At 40.5% G+C, this 18538-nt stretch overlaps 4 protein-coding genes across 4 annotated transcripts; 3 read left to right on the top strand and 1 right to left on the bottom strand.

Moving 5' to 3' along the window:
- Positions 1–1301: 1301 nt before the first annotated feature.
- Positions 1302–10116, top strand: LOC103995302 (sucrose synthase 4). Its single transcript, XM_009415863.3, has 15 exons — positions 1302–1523; positions 1601–1727; positions 1905–2056; positions 2143–2335; positions 2421–2539; positions 3238–3454; positions 3597–3692; positions 3898–4071; positions 6304–6420; positions 6508–6674; positions 7418–7642; positions 8656–8977; positions 9051–9295; positions 9397–9535; positions 9726–10116. Exons 1-15 carry the CDS (start codon positions 1426–1428, stop codon positions 9762–9764), a joined length of 2430 nt encoding a protein of 809 aa, XP_009414138.2. The 5' UTR covers positions 1302–1425; the 3' UTR covers positions 9765–10116.
- A 597-nt stretch (positions 10117–10713) lies between these two features.
- LOC135645920 (putative pectinesterase/pectinesterase inhibitor 22) lies at positions 10714–12737 on the top strand. The gene is made up of 2 exons (XM_065164821.1): positions 10714–11662; positions 11930–12737. The coding sequence occupies exons 1-2, from the start codon at positions 10714–10716 to the stop codon at positions 12601–12603; spliced, it is 1623 nt and encodes a 540-aa protein (XP_065020893.1). The 3' UTR covers positions 12604–12737.
- Positions 12738–13966: 1229 nt separating this feature from the next.
- On the top strand, positions 13967–15232 carry LOC135644060 (glucan endo-1,3-beta-glucosidase-like). Its single transcript, XM_065161460.1, has 2 exons — positions 13967–14053; positions 14141–15232. Exons 1-2 carry the CDS (start codon positions 13984–13986, stop codon positions 15085–15087), a joined length of 1017 nt encoding a protein of 338 aa, XP_065017532.1. The 5' UTR covers positions 13967–13983; the 3' UTR covers positions 15088–15232.
- Positions 15233–16030: 798 nt separating this feature from the next.
- On the bottom strand, positions 16031–18444 carry LOC135644221 (glucan endo-1,3-beta-glucosidase-like). The gene is made up of 3 exons (XM_065161689.1): positions 18375–18444; positions 17236–18210; positions 16031–16230 (listed from the first exon to the last, which is right to left on the bottom strand). Exons 1-3 carry the CDS (start codon positions 18442–18444, stop codon positions 16031–16033), a joined length of 1245 nt encoding a protein of 414 aa, XP_065017761.1.
- Positions 18445–18538: the final 94 nt, after the last annotated feature.

The following is an 18538-nucleotide window of genomic DNA, read 5'->3' as shown; positions in this document are numbered from 1 at the left end:
TCTTAATATTACGTGACACCTCAACACTACATGATCTATACCTCGCTATAAGATTAAATTCGTCGGACATTATCGAATCTCGAATTTAGTATATCATAATTAATGTTAAGTCAAATTTATCGAACATTATCATATCTTGAATTTAGTGTAACGTAATCAAAGTTAAGTCAAATCCTTAAACACTTATAACAATATAACACAAAGCATAAGTCGAATCATTTTTGAGTTCAAAACTAAATTAAGGATCATATGAATATCGTCGGAAACACAGCGATATAGCTTTTGCACATCATTGAAGTCAGGTAAGTTCGATCTCGATTAAAATGGTTTCGAGAGACTAGCATGAAATAAAGATATTGATTGGTTTTGAATCAATATATAAATTGGATAATTAAATTCTGACTTAATAAAATAAAAAAATTAGTTTTATAAGAATTATTTCTTAAAATCGAACGAAAGAATTTTTTATTATAAAAAAAGGTCTTTCTGCATGTCTTATCGAAGGTAACAAGCAGCATTAGTGTTTGGAAAACGTTAAACGATTGTGTCGCATAGGATAAGGTTATCAATTACAGGACATCATTAGGTAGCATCAACCAATTCCAGTCACATCTATCTTGGATAAGATCATCACTAACATACTAAAAAAAGATTGATCCCATTATTTATTTTTAATAATATTTTTTTTTTGTAATTTTAAGTATAAGCTTGAAATCATATAATATATATATATATATATCTTTTTCTTATTCTTATCCTTCTAGAAATCGAATATCTCTCAATTTTGAGATCTAATTTGATTTACTCAGTGGTGAAATGGTCAAAATGGCATAGCAAGAACCACAAACCTCTCATTGACACTGTCAGGAGTAAAATTCTTACAGTTTTGGAAAATAAATCATAAATAATAAAAATTATTTTCTTAAGATTAACAATCCAACATCTTTAATTTTAGGAAATTAGCGTCATGTTTTGCCTCCATTGCAAAAAATTTAATATTTTCAATTTTCTCAATATTTCTCTTCTTCTAATATTCTATAGAATTTTTAAATCATTTTATTGATTATTTCATATTTTAGCAAAATAATTAGTTGCCAACAACATTTCACGAAAACCACTCCTAACAAAACCCACGGCGCCGCATTTATTAATATTAATATTAATATTAATATTATTATTATTATTTATCGAAAAATAGTAATAATAATAATGGTCACGATGATGATGATAATAATAATAATAATATTATTATTAATTTAATGCCCTCAGTTTATTCGCATGCTGCTATAAATGAGGCAATTGCCTCGGCGCCGGGAGCTTAAACTGGCGCTCTGCTGACGGGGCTCGCTTCTCGCGTCTTCCTTCACTGCTTCCTCCACCTTCCTCCCCTGTTCTGGTTCTGAAATCAGAGAGCAAGGATAAGCCATGACGACCAAGAAGCTTGAGCGCATCCCCAGCATGCGGGAGAGGGTGGAGGACACCCTCTCCGCCTACCGCAACGACCTCGTCTCGCTTCTTTCCAGGTTCCGCCTCTTCTCCCCGATCGAATTTTGTCGGCCGGTGTGGGTTTTGGTTGTGAGCACGGGGTTTTTATCGGCAGGTTCGTGAGCCAGGGTAAGGGGATGCTGCAGCCGCATCACCTCGTCGACGCCCTCGCGACGCTTGGGGACGACGGCCGCACCAAGCTCTCCGAGGGCCCCTTCTCGGAGGTCCTCAGATCTGCGCAGGTTCGGACGGAAACCTCCGCCTTGTTCTTCTTTCTTGATTTCTGGCGACTCATAGTCACGTCCGAAACGATGTTTGTTTCCTTGATTCGCTCCTAACTGGTTCCTGGTGAGCTAGACATGGATTTGTTTTCTCTTTTTTACTTACTACCATTCATTTGGATTTTATATGGGAATTAGGAAGCAATAGTTCTTCCACCATTCGTGGCCATTGCCATCCGCCCCAGGCCTGGCGTGTGGGAGTATGTCCGGGTTAATGTCTATGAGCTCAGCGTCGAGCAGCTGAGTGTGTCGGAGTACCTTCAATTCAAGGAAGAGCTCGTCGATGGAAGGTGAACTATTATTTGTAGGACCCTGCTGTAGCGATTGTGTTCCTTTCTTAATCTGAAGTAAGTGTTCTATTTAATGAACTTGAAAGGTCTGATGATCGCTACACGCTGGAGCTGGACTTTGAACCATTCAATGCTTCATTCCCACGGCCAAACCGGTCATCATCGATTGGAAATGGGGTTCTCTTCCTGAATCGGCACCTTTCATCCATTATGTTTCGCAACAAGGACTGCTTGGAGCCCCTGCTGGATTTCCTCCGGGCCCACAAGTACAAGGGTCATGTAAGAGTAGTCATTGATGAATATTTAGGAGCTTTGACATTTCAGCATGTGATGTTTGAGTTATTTTTGTACATGCATTGGGCAGGTCATGATGTTGAATGACAGGGTACAGAGTGTATCCAGGCTTCAGTCCGTTCTAGCCAAGGCTGAGGAATATTTGTCTAACCTTATACCGGAGACTCCTTTCTCTGAATTTGCTTACAAGTAAGAAAATAGTTACATCCAGTTATACAACACCAAAACAGGGTTTATAATTGGAGGTAGTTCCAAGTGGAACCTCATTCTTTGGTGGATGTCATGGGAGTGCCAATAAAAAGCATATATTTTGATTAGGTGGCAGGTGCTGAGGCACCTTACAATCTGAACATTAACCATGCTCTGCATGACTGACACAGAATGTTCATCAGTTTTGCTATTTTTTACCAAACAGAATTCACATTCTTTACAAGTTAATGTTTCACTAAGTTTTTGTATAATTAAGAAATTGCATCTATGTATTACTTCTTTTGAAAGGAAACACAATCTGAATATGAGTATCAACCTCAAAATGGTATCAGGTGTCCTTTTAGTGCTAACAGTGTTTAATATAACCCAGTTTTGCTGTTTCACTTTTTGTATAAGGTTGACAGGACATAGAATGTACCTGAGTGCAACTTCTTATCTGCAGAAAGGAGTTTCAAAGTACCAAAGCATGATATTATTTTTGTTACAAAAAGAGTTGTATTTTTTTTCCTTAAGTGGCTTCTATTTCTTTGGTTCAACCCAACAGTTTTGAGTTTTCTTTTAGGAGTATCAGTTTATGCAGATTAAAGTTCATGGAAAAGTGCCTTTTATGCTCTTTTGTCAAGATGATTTAAGTTTTAAGCAAGCCTGTTGATATTCTCTTATGATTTTATTTGCAGGCTTCAAGAGATGGGTTTGGAGAAAGGCTGGGGTGACACAGCTCAACATGTTCTTGAAATGATTCATCTTCTTCTTGACATTCTTCAGGCTCCTGATCCTTCCACTCTGGAGATGTTTCTGGGGAGAATTCCAATGGTGTTCAATGTTGTAATCTTATCTCCCCATGGATACTTTGGCCAAGCTAATGTATTAGGCTTGCCAGACACTGGAGGGCAGGTAGTATTCCTATAGTGAAATATGGTTATGTTTTTCTTTTCAATTCAACTGTATACAACAACTCTGGAGAGAACTTTATCTTATTGGTGCATTTGAAGGATTATGGATTAAAACAAGTAGTTATGTCGCATTTCCCTTGCAGGTTGTCTATATACTGGATCAAGTTCGCGCATTGGAAAATGAGATGCTTCTGAGGATAAAAAAGCAAGGGCTAGATATTGATCCTAAAATCCTCATCGTGAGTGAATGTTGAAGTCCATTCTTCGTGTTTGTTTTCTCATTGAAGATATCACTAATGCAATAATTGGCTTTGTAGATGTTATGAGTGTTATTTATCAATATTTGTGTACAAATAATATTCCAGCCAAAAACTTTTGTGTACATATATTTACTTGCTTTTTTATATATAAATTCCTATTTATGCTAACTTTTTTTTATTGAAGGTTACTAGGTTGATACCTGATGCAAAAGGCACAACATGCAATCAGCGGCTAGAAAGAGTCAGTGGAACACAACATTCTCATATCTTGCGGGTGCCCTTTAGAACTGAAAAGGGAATTCTTAAGAAATGGATTTCAAGATTTGATGTTTGGCCTTATTTGGAGACATTTACAGAGGTGAAATTTATGAAACTTCTTTAGATTCCCAAGGTCCTGCCTTGATTCATGATTTAGATAAACAGTCAGCACACTGTTGGACTTGTACATCTTTTCTCTATTACCTGATCTATTGCACTATTTTGTGGTGTTAAAAGCAGAAGTTTACTCATTCTTCAGGAGAATTTGTTTCCTTGGTGATCTGAGGTTTAACTAGGAACTTTTTAATAAGTATCATAACACTTGTGCCAACATGAGTTAGCTTATATTCTGTTTCATATCTTTCTTGATTTTTTTTACTGAACAAACATTACATCTGCTGAGAAATACAAATGGACAGAGGCAAAGAAAAAGGTTTAGGGTACTTTAATGAAACAACATCACCATAATCATGAAGATAAAGAAATCTTACTAGTTGATTGACATCTTCTAGTTTATTTTTGCTCATAGAATCTGGACACATGATTCAGATGAACCACAGAGTAAAACCTTATACCTCATTGACGATCCTTAAAGGTTTGAACCACTTTGTACTTATTCGCTCTCATCCCTGTTCTTTCTCGAGAGTTGTTGAACTCCTAATAATTATATTCCGACCATATGTTCATTAATTGTTTGGTTGAAAAGCACCAAACAGAAAAAAGAGAGTGACATAAGTGTCAAGGACTTCGTTGGTTTACTTGGTGCATGATGCAGCCCAGAGTTTTTTGAGATTAGGTTTTGTGAAGTCTGCCTTCAGTAAGAGTTTAGATATAGGTTTCTGTTTAGGGCTGTTTGGAAATTTGAAGGGTTTAAAACATGGTATATTGATCCTTTAAGGATGTCAACAATAGAGAAACATTATTTATTTGGATTAGCTTGGGATATCTAAAATATTCTCTTTTTTCCTTCTTTTCTTGCTGTGTCTTCATTTGGCTTGGGATATCTAGAAGACACAAGTGTCTTCTGCTCTATTTACATGACAACAGCTGCATACTTCTGGAATATTGTCACAACAGATGTTTTCCCATTAATATGAGATCTGGTCACGTTACTGCTCCTGCTCTTGATGTTGTTAAGATTGGCTCAAGCATCAAAAAGAAGGTTAACATAACTGGAGAAAATAAATAGAGGGAAGTTCAAGATGCCTGTGTATCTAACTCTTCTTTTGAAGGGTTTGATCATGTGACAGAAATGAACAATCATGTCAGAGGTTAAACTCTAACATGATTGAAGTCATAAACTACCATAAGTTACTATTAGTGCAATTTTTGGTTGTCCGATTTGGGTGTTGATTTTCGGAGCCAACCGAGGTTCCTTCCACATCTGTCACAATTCAATCTCGGTCGACACCATAGTCGTCCGACCCCAAAGGTGCTGGATCTGTCAGACTCCAAAGATGTCAAACTCGTCTGAGTCCGAAGATGTTGAACCCTGATGACCCCTAAGATGCCGAACCCTACAGAACTGCATCAAGGGTGTTCCTGACAAATGACCCTCTAATGCTTAAGTTAATTTTAGGTTTGGAGGATTCAGCTAATGATTTGAACAGCATTGGGGAATGTTATCATTGGAAGGAACCTTAGTCGGCCCCGAATCAACATTCAGATCAGACAACAAAAAGCTGCACTAACAGTTGCTATGGTATTTGTGTAAAGGGTTTGATGTGACTCAACCTAACAATTATGAGTAGGTCAAACCTTGCTTGCATGACCGACCTTAATGGTGATTTATAAGGTTTTCCTCTATATCTTGACTTTGTTCTCTGTTTATTGATGATTGACATCTTGGATGCATTCGTATTTTGGGTCTTCTTAGTTGTTGTGTGGATGTTGACACATCAGATTTGAAGGTTGTTCTAGTGTTTGATATGGCAAGATAACTGAAGTGCTTCTTTAGAAATATATGAAGTAGGTTTTAATAGTTATTGAAAACTTATGTTATGGCATTCTGAGATTGTTATACTAGAAGCTTCATTCATATTGTTCCTCAAATGCCAAAAAAATTTGAATGTAATCATCTCAGTATTTAAAACTAGAATTGGAGGATTTCATCTCTGAGTCACTATGGATATATTCACTAGAAATTGAAAAAAATTGTCAACAAGATTCATTGTTTGGATGTAATAATCCAGAGATTATGTTATAATTAATATCTTTTGTGATTTGGCTAACAGATGAATTCAATTATTTATAATTTTTCACTGATGTTCCTTTAATCATTTGGATTGGCATACATATGTGGTTGCTGATTGACGGTTTATCCTATTACCAGGATGTGGCAAGTGAGATCGCTGCAGAGTTACATGGCACTCCAGATCTCGTTATTGGAAATTACAGTGATGGGAATCTTGTTGCATCTTTGTTAGCTTATAAACTGGGAATCACCCAGGTATTCTCTGGTAGTCATATCTTTGTTACACGTTCTCATCAATTTTAACTTTGTATTTACATATATAATTGATAAACTTTTGTACAGTGTAACATTGCTCATGCACTAGAGAAGACAAAATATCCAGATTCAGATATATATTGGAGAAAGTTTGAGGACAAATACCATTTTTCATGCCAGTTCACTGCTGATCTAATTGCTATGAATAATGCAGATTTTATAATCACTAGCACCTATCAAGAAATTGCTGGAAGGTACTTTTTCTTTATTCTCTGTATGTTTTAAGCTTGTTTATCTACTTTTGTCATTTGGAGATGTTCTGTTCATTTTGTGTTGTCGCACATTTTCTCTATTGACATCTTGTTCACACCTTTTTGTTTCTAGTTTGATGGTTATTGTCCTTTTTCTCCAAGGAAAAATATATCTATATCAAAATTTTATTACAAAGGAGGCCCTGCATATCAGAGTTCAAAATAGTACAGTTTGGATGGCCGTTAAGCCCCCAGAGCTTAATACATTTACATGTCCTCACAAAATTTAGATAGTATAGTCAAAAGGTAATTGTTTATACAGTCTTGTTGACACTCACGATAACATATCAAAGCCATATGAAAATTTGTCAGACCATTATTTAATGGAACCTTAAATGGGGATTTAGAGTTTGATGTAGTACTGATTTATGCTGTTTACTCTAGTTGTTCAAATCAGGCTTTCCCATCTTGCCTTTCTTTTCAATTTGGTGTTTAATTTTGAACCTTATCTGGCTATTGATGTACTCATTGACAAATACTGAAGTGTATGCTTTTCTCTTTGCACTTGGTCGACCGAGTTAGATTGCTTTGACAAATACTGGCAATTAATGTACTATCTTTTGACACACACACACACACACTGTCAATTTAAACCTGGACTTGTTTGCTAAATTTTGTTTTGTTGCTTCTAAAATACTGGCTTTGTTCTTGATCTTCAATATGAAATTTTGTCCTCGATGTCTCAGCAAGAACACAGTTGGACAGTATGAGAGCCATACTGCTTTCACTTTGCCTGGTTTATATCGTGTTGTCCATGGAATCGATGTTTTTGATCCAAAGTTCAATATAGTCTCCCCTGGAGCAGATATGAGTATTTACTTTACATACTCGGAAAAGGGAAAGAGACTCACTTCTCTTCATGGTTCAATTGAAACGCTGCTTTATGATCCAGAGCAATGTGATTTGCACATGTGAGTATATGGGTAATAATTTTCCTTTTAAACTGGTTATCTGATTTTTAATAATGATAATTGTCTGTTTTGCTATTAAATAAATTTTCAGTTCATTACTCCCATAATGTAATCTCTCAGAGCTTTTTGTACTTCATTTTCTGCTGGGTCATTGAACTTTTTTTGTTGTCATCGTTTATAATTGTCTTCAATGTGGCATGAAGTGTGATCATTTACAAAACACAAAATGGTATAAATCACAAACAAGTGAAGGATATTTAATCATAGTTGTTTGATAACAATTGCAGCACTGTGTTTAGCATGAATCGAAAGAATGCACTTTGAGATGGCTGCCATGTAGTAGTGATATTAAATTTTGGTTCACAACACAGGGCACCACAAGTGGGCTATATTGCCCACAGTTTAATGAATCGAATATTTATTTATATGGATTAGCCATTCTGGGCCAATATCAACGAAAACAGACTTTTTTATTATGTGGGCTGGTAAGTATTAAGTTTAATATATTGTCGCTTAACACATTATCTGGTCATGTGAAATGGCATGTCCAAGCACAGATCTTATAGGACATACCCTGTAACATTCCATCATGTGAATGAGCCTGAACTTGGGTTTCACCTGATCTTGATAAAGCTTCATTTTTTATTCTTTTTCTTTTTTACTCATTTGTCCTGCCATTTCCAAACTACATGATGATTTGGAATCTTCATATCAGCCATTTCTTTATTAGGTCTTTCCCAACATTGTCCTCTCATTTTCTGCTTCTTGGCATGAATTCATTGTTTTCCTTCCACAGACAAATTTTAAGTCTGATAGAACTTATCTTTTATGTTGTAGGAAGTGCTTTCTGAGGAATTATGTAGATTCAAAAGTTAGACTAAGTTACCATAACCAGATGGAGTATAATTTCTTTGATTAATCATGATTGATCAAGTAAATCTGACTTTTTATTTCATTATGTTGTGGTTCTCATGGTTACACTTAATAACTGGACTTTTGTTTTCCTACTTCAGTGGTTGTTTGGATGACCGATCAAAGCCCATTATTTTCTCCATGGCGAGGCTTGACAAAGTGAAAAACATAACAGGCTTGGTCGAATGGTTTGGTAAAAGCACTAAACTAAGAGAATTGGTCAACCTTGTGGTAGTTGCTGGATACATTGATGTAAAGAAATCCAGTGATAGAGAAGAAATCCAAGAGATTGAGAAGATGCACGAGCTCATTAGTTCATATAACTTGTCCGGTCAGTTCCGCTGGATTTCTGCCCAAACGAATAGGGCAAGGAACGGTGAGCTGTATCGCTACATAGCTGATACTGGTGGTGCTTTTGTTCAGGTACAATTTTGTGTCATCAAATGAATTTTTTGCACCTAACTTTGTATAATCACTTATTATCCTTTCTCTACAGCCTGCTTTTTACGAGGCTTTTGGTCTAACTGTAGTGGAGGCCATGACTTGTGGTCTTCCAACATTTGCCACTTGTCATGGAGGTCCTGCAGAAATCATTGAAAATGGATTATCAGGCTTCCATATAGATCCATACCATCCTGATCAGTCTGCTGTAGTCATGGTGGAGTTTTTTGAACGTTGCAAAGAGGACTCTGGCTACTGGAAGAAAATATCGGATGGAGGGCTGCATAGAATACAAGAGAGGTCTTTCACACAAGATTTGTTCTTTAATTTGCTTCTCTTTTACATCTGGTTTGCTGCAGCACATTTTGGTAAGCAATGACATAATGTTTAACAATCTCTAGGTATACATGGAAGATCTATTCAGAAAGGCTAATGACACTGGCTGGAGTTTATGGCTTCTGGAAATACGTTTCAAAGCTCGAAAGGCGTGAGACGCGGAGATATCTTGAAATGTTCTACATACTGAAGTTCAGAGACCTGGTAAATTTGATCTTCACCGAGTTGCATATGGAAATTCTTGCTCTGACAAAAGATATGCTTCATGATCTCTGAATGCTGGGATTAACACAAAATTTACATTGAACATTCACATGGCCTATTATCCTGTAATGATTTTTCTTCTTCTGTCCCATGAATGTTCTAATCAGATTTTTATTTTTTTTAATGTCAGGTGAAGTCTGTCCCTCGTGCAGTCGATGACGATCACTGATACTGTACATAAACTAAAATAATAAACATGTGCCTCTGCCGCAAAATTGGTTGTCCGTCGACGGCGTGCCACAAGCTGCAAAGTACTCGGGAAAAGCCTAGTTAAGTTCAATATTCGATGGTCATCAAGCTGCTTTCTTGCACACTGTCACTAATAACACTTCCAATAAGATTTGTAAGGTATGCCAGGCAGATGCTCAAGTAGTCAACCCATCTTCCCACCAACTTGCTTAAAGATTATGCTGGGTGGTGTTGCTTATGGTGTAAGTTTTATGTATAAACTTGTGTTTGCTGTCAGCTTATCCAGTCTAAACTGTTCTTGTAAATAAAGGGAAACTGCATTCCTGCTCTAACCTTTTCTTCCTTTTGCATCGAAGACCAAAGACCAATCTGTGCATTTAGCATTCGATATATTGAAGAGCATAGTCTTTTTGGTGTTCATCTTTAGTATAAGCACAAGTACATGACACAAACGCAAGAGCTACTAAATTAGCATACTATACTATTTGTAGAAAAAAGTGAAGGCTTTTTTTTCTTTCCGTATCTCTTTTATTTTCTAAATAGTTTTATTGGTTTTCTTAATTAAATTCCATCTAATTTTGATCAATTGGAGGTTACCATCTAATTTTGAGTGAGTGAGCGATGTCACCCGTAATCTCAAATCGTTTAGAATTGAAAGAATAAGATCATATATATTAGGTTTATGGACATAATGGTGTATCGAAGCCTAATACCATCGAATCCGCAAGTTCACTGAACTAAGCAAAACACTTGAAAGCTTGATGAACACATTCTCTAACTTTACCATTTTGTACATCTGGTCTTAAATTAAAGGAGAGATGGAAGTGTAAAGGTAAAAAGACACCTTTCTTCCAACGCAGGCAATTCCAACTTACTGGCCTGCATGATTTATACACCATTCTTTCCTTTCTCTTCACCACACCTCTCCAATGGCATTAACTTCTGACGTCCTTCTCCTCCTCCTGCTCTTCCTTCCCGGCATTTATGCCCAGTGGAGCCAATCCTCCTCCCTGGAGGAAGCAAAAGCCTTCGAGGAATCTTTGCTCCACCAGGCCTGCTTGAACGCCACCGACCATGAAGCTTGCACGTCGCGCATCAGCATCGAGTGTCACCGGCAGGGGCGCACTGGGCCGATCTCCATACTCCACGGCGCCGTCAGGGGCACCATCGACGAAGCCCTCCGCGCCGTCGGCACCTTGTCGGGCCTCGCTGCGGTTTCCAGTGACCTCCGCGAGGAGATGGCCATCCATGACTGCGTCGAGCTCCTTGGCTACTCCATCGACGAGCTCGGTTGGTCGCTGGAAGAGATCAGCCGGCTTGTCTTGGAGAACCGCAACATTCACCACGAAGCAAACCTCCGCGCATGGCTCAGCGCCGCGCTCAGCAACCAAGACACGTGCTTGGAGGGCTTCGACGGCACCGACGGTCGCATACGCCATTACATCCACAGCAGAGTAGCGGAGGTGACACAACTCGTGAGCAACCTGCTGGTGATGTACAGGAAGATGCGCAGCATCATACCTCACGCGCCACCCAGAAATGGCACCAAAAGCGACGGCAACAGAGACTCGCCACCCTGGGTGGTGGTCGACCAGGAGCTCCTGCATGCGGATCCCAAGGCGTTGCGCGCCGATGCGGTCGTGGCATCGGATGGCAGTGGGAGGTACCGGTCGATCAACGAGGCGGTGAATCGAGCGCCAATCCACAGCTCGAGGAGGTACGTTATATACGTAAAGAAGGGGGTGTACGAAGAGAACGTGGAGTTGAAGAAGAAGAAGACTAATATTATGATCGTTGGTGATGGAATGGGAATTACGGTGATTTCCGGCAGCAGAAATTTCATGCAAGGATGGACGACCTTCAGGACTGCTACCTTCGGTAAGCTTTTCATTCCTTTCTTCTCCCTCCACCGGCAAACTCAACATGATTCTTTTCTTTGTGTGATGGAAATGTGGAACGAGCCTTTTAAATCTCATGTATTATATGATTTGCTTATTATTTTGTCGCTAGTGAAAAGTTATTTATAATCTCATATTTAATGTTAAAATTAAATCCTGTTTGATTTAAGAACAGAGGCAAACGAAAGATCTATTGGCGTTCGAACGTACTGCATGTCTTGACATTTATGTGGGCTTTCCATGGCAGCGGTTTCCGGGCAGGGCTTCATAGCGAGGGACATAACCTTCCGTAACACCGCCGGGCCGCAGAACCACCAGGCGGTGGCCCTCCGAGTGGACTCCGACCGTTCGGCCTTCTTCCGGTGCAGCATCGAGGGCTACCAGGACACCCTGTACGCCCACTCCCTCCGCCAGTTCTACCGCGAGTGCAACATCTACGGCACCATCGACTTCATCTTCGGGAACGGGCTCACCGTGCTGCAGCGCTGCAACATCTACACGAGAAGGCCGTTGCCGGAGCAGAAGGTGACGATCACGGCGCAGGGGCGCAAGGACCCCAACCAGAACACGGGCATCTCGATCCACGACAGCTTCGTTCACGCAACGTATCCCACCTACCTCGGCCGGCCATGGAAGCCGTACTCGAGGACGGTGTTCATGCAGTCGTACCTGAGCTCCGCTGTGCAGCCGGCGGGGTGGCTGGAGTGGGCGGGGGATTACGGGCTGGGCACGTTGTGGTACGGGGAATACCGCAATTATGGCCCCGGTGCGAGGCTGGGCGGCCGAGTCCGGTGGCCCGGGTATCATGTGATCCGGGATGCTGCAGTGGCCAGCCTCTTCACAGTGCGGCGGTTCATTGATGGCTCGTCGTGGTTGCCGGCCACCGGAATCGAATTCACCGCTGATCTCATCAATAAGTAGCTTCTAAAGCAGGATGATAGTATACGCCTTCGATCATTCACGTTTGCTTACAACACAACCTTATTTGGTTTCAGTTTTCTTGCTGCATGGAATTGTAGTGTTCAATAAACGAATTCTTGGATCAATAAATTAATGCCGATTGCCGATAGCGCTTTAAGTAGACGAGCAATCCAATCTCCTTCCATCAACAAAGGCAATGGATGTTGAGAATAAAGCATTGTTAGTTAATTTCAAGGGAATTTTTTTTACTATTTTAATACAAAAAATATCAATATTAAAAGGACTTTTAGGTGATTAATTACCATCAATTTGTCTCTCTCTTTAGAATATTCTTTTTGTAACTTGGGAGATTAGAATTCATCACAAAAGTAGTCTCTTTTTACCATGTAAAGGCTTTCCTATTGCATTATTTATGTCAAAGCTTATTTTGGTGCTTTTCTTGCAAATCACACAAGTATTCTTTTCTTCATAATACGCGTCATTAAACCTCATCTATTTATAGGAATATCTCCTTTATCTTCTCAAGGTATCCTTATTTATACTCTATTTAATTATATTCATAATTATAATTATCTATATAAGTTCATGCAGTCCAACAAAAATGATTAATTAGATTAATTTTCCGATAGTTATTGCACCACCACCATCCTTCTAAAGAAGAAACCACCTAAGAGAGAAACGTATATTCTTTGGCCAGCAAAGATAGAAAGGCATCTCGACCTTTTGTGACAAGGGAGATAGACACGTACGTAGGCAACGCTCTACACGTCATCTTCACTCATCATCCGACGTGTTAAGTGGGAACCGATTCTAGAGACCAACAGTGTGACACCAACGTGGATGTCGACTCGATTTGATTCTATAAGATCATCAATGATGAGTACGTCCCAATCCAAATCCGTCTCGGTGTTACTGTTGCCGTTCCAACAATCGCTGTAGACCTCTCGAGTCAACCGAATCATCTTCATCGATACACCACCAGAGACGGAACGAGTTCGGCCGTCGAGAACACAAAAGTCGCACCATTCAGAAGTCAACAGCCTTGACTCCAAATGGATGCATGCGTCCAAAGAGGAGGAGGTCAAAAAGTCAGCACACGGAACTAATTCAAATGGAAATTTCTTGGTTAAGCCAAGAAAAATACTGGAAATACGGTGTACAGATAAGGGAAGGACTGCCCCCATTCCACACGAAATACGACTTTGAGGAGACCGAGCAAACCACCGTGATCGGCGGAGGGAATGGGCGTACGCGAGTGGAACTCAAAACAACCGGTCGCGTCTCACCTGCCACCTTCAATTAGGTCTTGTTTCCCCCACCGGCCTCTATATAAGCACCGTGTAACACCACAGGCCATCACACCCACGGCCACTACAGATCATGGCGAACCATAGCATTTGCTCTGTGATTGCCACTGCATTGCTGATCTCAGTGTTGGCATTACCAACGAGTATTATCTATCTCTCTTTCCTCTTTTTGTAGTTTACATACGTGCGTTCTGTACGGATTACTGAGTCTTGAGCTTGTCTTGCTTCAGGGGTGCAGGCCATCGGTGTCTGCTACGGCAGGCTCGGAGATAACTTACCACAGCCCAGCGAGGTGGTAGATCTCTACAAATCCAACAACATTGGAAGCATGAGGATTTATGATCCAAACCCTGATGTCCTCGAAGCCCTGCGAGGATCCAACATCCAACTACTCGTAGGTGTTCCTAATGATCAGCTCCAGTCGTTGGCGTCGGACTCATCTGCTGCCAATGCCTGGGTTCAGAGTAATGTGGTAGCCTACTGGCCCAGCGTCTCCTTCCGCTACATAGCGGTGGGAAACGAGGTGATCCCCGGAGACGATGCGCCGTATGTCCTCCCCGCCATGCAGAACGTCCAAAATGCTCTCGCTTCAGCAAATCTGCAGGGTCAAATCAAGGTCTCGACCTCAGTCTCAACACGCGTTCTCGGGGTATCATACCCTCCCTCCGAGGGTTCTTTCTCTTCTGACACACAAGCCGACATGAACCCCATAGTGCAGTTCCTAGTGAACAATGGAGCCCCCCTCCTACTCAACGTCTACCCCTACTTCAGCTACAAATATAACCAAGCTCAGATTTCACTCTCCTACGCCTTGTTCACTTCCCCGGATGTTGTAGTGAATGACGGGCCGTACGGGTACCAGAACCTCTTCGATGCCATTGTCGACGCAGCCTACGCATCGTTGGAGAAGGTGGGAGGGTCGAGTGTGGAGATTGTGGTATCGGAGAGTGGTTGGCCATCTGCTGGTGATGTTGAGACGACCATCGACAATGCAGGAACATACAACCAGAATCTGATCAACCATGTTGGCCAAGGAACACCAAGAAGACCTGGGAGTGCAATAGAGGCCTACATATTTGCCATGTTCAACGAGAACCAAAAGGATTCGGAACTGGAGAGGAACTTTGGTCTCTTCTATCCGAATAAGCAACCTGTTTACTCTATTCACTTCAGCTGAATAATTGTTGTGGCTTAAGGAACATTGTTCCCATACACCACCATATGATATTAAATAATGAACCAGAAGAGGGAACATTCTCAGAATTCTGGTCCTTGAATAAAATTATTTAAAATACATTGCATGTTTTAATGTTTTATTCTAATATTGCTATCTCTTTAGTTCTATTCAAAGACTTTCATCCGATACAAATTCGTCTTAATGTTGATTTTGACTAGATTAGTTGAATGTTGATTTTTCAGAAAAATTAGGCAACTTTTCTACGTAGGAAAATTCTATACGATGTATAATGGAAATTTCATGGAAAGTATCATATTATACACCATGTATAATGTAAATTTTATGGAAATTATCGTGAGTGTCGTAAGGTCAAAACATTAATTGACCTTATCAATCCAAATTTTCATCCGAACTATCTGCCACTAGTAATTGGAGATGCGGTGGTGTACAGAGAAAAGAAATTAGTACTGATTCATTCCATTGATCACAACGAGAAGATCGACCACCGACGGTGAGGTGGATAGAGATGGAATTCGAAACATTTAGATGCAAACACAGGCCATTCTCTAGTCATGAATGAGCTGTAGTGTCCTCTATATTAGAAGAACCCTCTTCTCACGTACACCTCAAACACGTATCTTCTGAGAACTGTCATCATGACTGGCCGACGCATCTCCTTTGTCTTACACTGCTTATTTCAATCCTGGCAGTCCCAGCGAGCACCCTCTCTCTCTCTCTCTCTCTCTCTCTCTCTCTCCTCCTTTTCTAGATTGTAGTCTACATGTATGCATGTTTTATACTTCGTGAGTCGATTTGTTTTGCATCAAGCGTGCATGCCATCGGTGTCAACTACGTCATGGTGGCGGACAACTTACCACCGCCCTAGCTCTCTACCAACTGCACGTTATTGGAAGCATGAGGATCTTTACCCCAAACCACGACGTCATCGAATCCCTTCCGATAATGGAGATCTCCAGTCTCTCGCCTCCGACCCTTCAGCATACAAGCCTACTTGCCCGGCATCTCCTTCCGCTACATAGCCGTCGGGAACGAGGTCATCCCCGGAGATTTGGCGCAGTACGTCCTCTCCACCATGCAAAACATCCACGCTGCACTCTCGTCCACCGGTCTTCACATCAAAGTCTACACCGCAGTTACATCGGCTGTTCTTGGTTATCAAAGTACACGAACCCCATAGTGGATTTCGTGCCCAACACGGGATCCCTTCTCCTGCTTAACGTGACCCTTACTTCCGCTACAAGGACGAACTCTCGTAGTGATAAATTATGACTAAGAGATTGAAAATAGATTTATAATTTTAATTTTTGATATTTCATCTAGGAGGTAATGTGAGATGATAATTAGAAAGTCTCTTTTCATCAAGATCATCTTCTAAGTAATCCTACGATAATTATTTTTTTCATTTTGATTGATAATTATAATTAAAATCTAAATAAATATATAATTTTTTTTAAATTAAATAAAACTATATAATTTAACATTTCATTCGATTATCAATGGGTTGTGAAATCAAACATCCAATAATCATCGGGGTTGCGATATCAAAAAAATAATTTTACCGAATCAGCTTATCATCAGTACTACATGGTTAACCTCATGCGATCGAATGAGATGGTATAATAAAATGGAGTAGAATTGAAGAAGATGTATAAACAACAATATATTGGAAAAAGATTCACTATGTAAAAGCAAAATGCAAATGGCTGATGTTAAAATTAATCGATGAACAAACTGAGAACACTTCTATATATATATATATATATATATATATATATATATATATATATATATATATATATATATATATATATATATATATATATATATATATATATATATATATATATATATATATATATATATATATATATATATATATATATATATATTCCACTTTGATGTCTTTAATCCCGAATTCAGATGGAGCTGACTGTTAATTTGGACCAATATAGTCCCATCTTCTAATCCAACTTCATCTACAAGATGATGATTACTAAGTTATCTCTAACAAGTTGGGAGTCTACTCTTCCCACCAAACAGGCATTTACAAAAGGGGGAAGAATACAAGGAAGGGAAAGAGTAAATAGGAAATAAATTTGATGGTTTCCATTTTTCTAAAATTGAAACCATTGGAGCTTATCGCGTCAAGAGGAGGTTGCTGACTGGGTGAAAAGCTTATTGGGTAAACGGGGTTCGTATCTGGATAAAAGAGGCCGAAGTTTCTCTCCGTTCCCTCTTCCTTTTGGTTCTCGTTAAAAATGGCAAATATGTAGGCTTCGATCGGTGTAGGTCTTCTTGGTGTTCCTTCCCCAACGTGGTTGATCAGATTCTGGTTGTATGTCTGAGCATTGCTGATATTTGCTGCAAAGCCGCCATCTGATGGCCAGCCACTCTCGGACACCACGACGGCCACATCCGCCCCTCCCACCTTCTCCATCGCCGCATAGGTCGCATCCAGCATTGCGTCGAACAGGTTCTTGTAACCATATGGTCCATCAATCACCACCACGTCTTGGGAAGTGAACAGGGCATAGGACAGCGCGATCTGGTCGGGGTTGTCCTTGTAGGAGAAATAAGGATACACATTGACGAGGAGCGGGGATCCACTGGTGGCGAGAAAACTCAGGATGGGTTCCATGTAGGTTTGTGCTTCCGGAGTGAAAGCACCGGCGGAGGGAGGATACGATGAGCCGAGAACAGAGAGTGCAATCGAGGTTGAGACGTGGATTGTTAGGCCAGCGGAAGCGAGTGCAGTTTGGATGTTTTGCATGGCGGGGAGGACGTACTGCGCCAATTCTCCGGGGATGATCTCGTTGCCGACGGCTATGTGGCTGAAGGAGACGTCGGGCGAGTAGGCTACTATGTTGGTCTGAACCCAGTTGGTGGCTGCGGAAATGTCGGAGGCCAGTGATTGGAGATCTTTGTGCTCAACACCAACGATGAGTGGGATGTTGGATCCTCGTAGGGCTTCGAGGACGTCATGGTTTGGATTAAAGATCCTCATGCTACTGATATTGTTGGATTTGTAGAGCTCCACCACCGCGCTGGGCTGGGGTAGGTTGTCGGCAACCAAACCGTAGTTGACGCCGATGCCATGCACGCCTGAACGCAAAACAAGACTTGGTAATCTACACTCGCATCAAAGTGAAGGTTAGATCCCATGCGGATCCACGTGCGAGATGGAGAATGATACTACGCTATCCCTGTACTGCAAAAGACACATATGCAGGCCACGAAAGAGAGAGGGGAGGAGGAAGAGAGAATACTTGTTGGGACTGCCAAGACTGAGATTAACAATGCAATGGGAAGCAGAGAGAAGACACGTCCGCCAGCCATTTCTCTCTGGAGATTTAGCGACCTCTACAGTTCTCTATTCTGATGGCGGCGGGGTGAGAGGAGGGTTATTCTTATGTAGAGCCCGGTGGTGGGA

This window comes from Musa acuminata, chromosome BXJ3-8 (assembly GCF_036884655.1).
Source record: "Musa acuminata AAA Group cultivar baxijiao chromosome BXJ3-8, Cavendish_Baxijiao_AAA, whole genome shotgun sequence".
Lineage (NCBI taxonomy): Eukaryota > Viridiplantae > Streptophyta > Magnoliopsida > Zingiberales > Musaceae > Musa > Musa acuminata.
The sequence above is the reverse complement of the archived record's forward strand: the minus strand, read 5'-3'. Positions and strand labels throughout refer to the sequence as shown.

Bases quoted from the DNA above. Each gene is read 5' to 3' on its own strand.
- LOC103995302 (XM_009415863.3), top strand. From the start codon at position 1,426: ATGACGACCAAGAAGCTTGAGCGCATCCCCAGCATGCGGGAGAGGGTG. The intron at 6,421-6,507 runs GTATTCTCTGGT...ACTTTTGTACAG, and splicing joins ATAAACTGGGAATCACCCAG to TGTAACATTGCTCATGCACT. The intron at 7,643-8,655 runs GTGAGTATATGG...TTCCTACTTCAG, and splicing joins GAGCAATGTGATTTGCACAT to TGGTTGTTTGGATGACCGAT.
- LOC135644221 (XM_065161689.1), bottom strand. From the start codon at position 18,444: ATGGCTGGCGGACGTGTCTTCTCTCTGCTTCCCATTGCATTGTTAATC. The intron at 18,211-18,374 runs GTATTCTCTCTT...TTTTGCGTTCAG, and splicing joins AGTCTTGGCAGTCCCAACAA to GCGTGCATGGCATCGGCGTC. The intron at 16,231-17,235 runs GTTTCAATTTTA...ACTGCGGTGTAG, and splicing joins TGACGCGATAAGCTCCAATG to ACTTTGATGTGAAGACCGGT.
- LOC135644060 (XM_065161460.1), top strand. From the start codon at position 13,984: ATGGCGAACCATAGCATTTGCTCTGTGATTGCCACTGCATTGCTGATC. The intron at 14,054-14,140 runs GTATTATCTATC...GTCTTGCTTCAG, and splicing joins AGTGTTGGCATTACCAACGA to GGGTGCAGGCCATCGGTGTC.
- LOC135645920 (XM_065164821.1), top strand. From the start codon at position 10,714: ATGGCATTAACTTCTGACGTCCTTCTCCTCCTCCTGCTCTTCCTTCCC. The intron at 11,663-11,929 runs GTAAGCTTTTCA...TTTCCATGGCAG, and splicing joins CTTCAGGACTGCTACCTTCG to CGGTTTCCGGGCAGGGCTTC.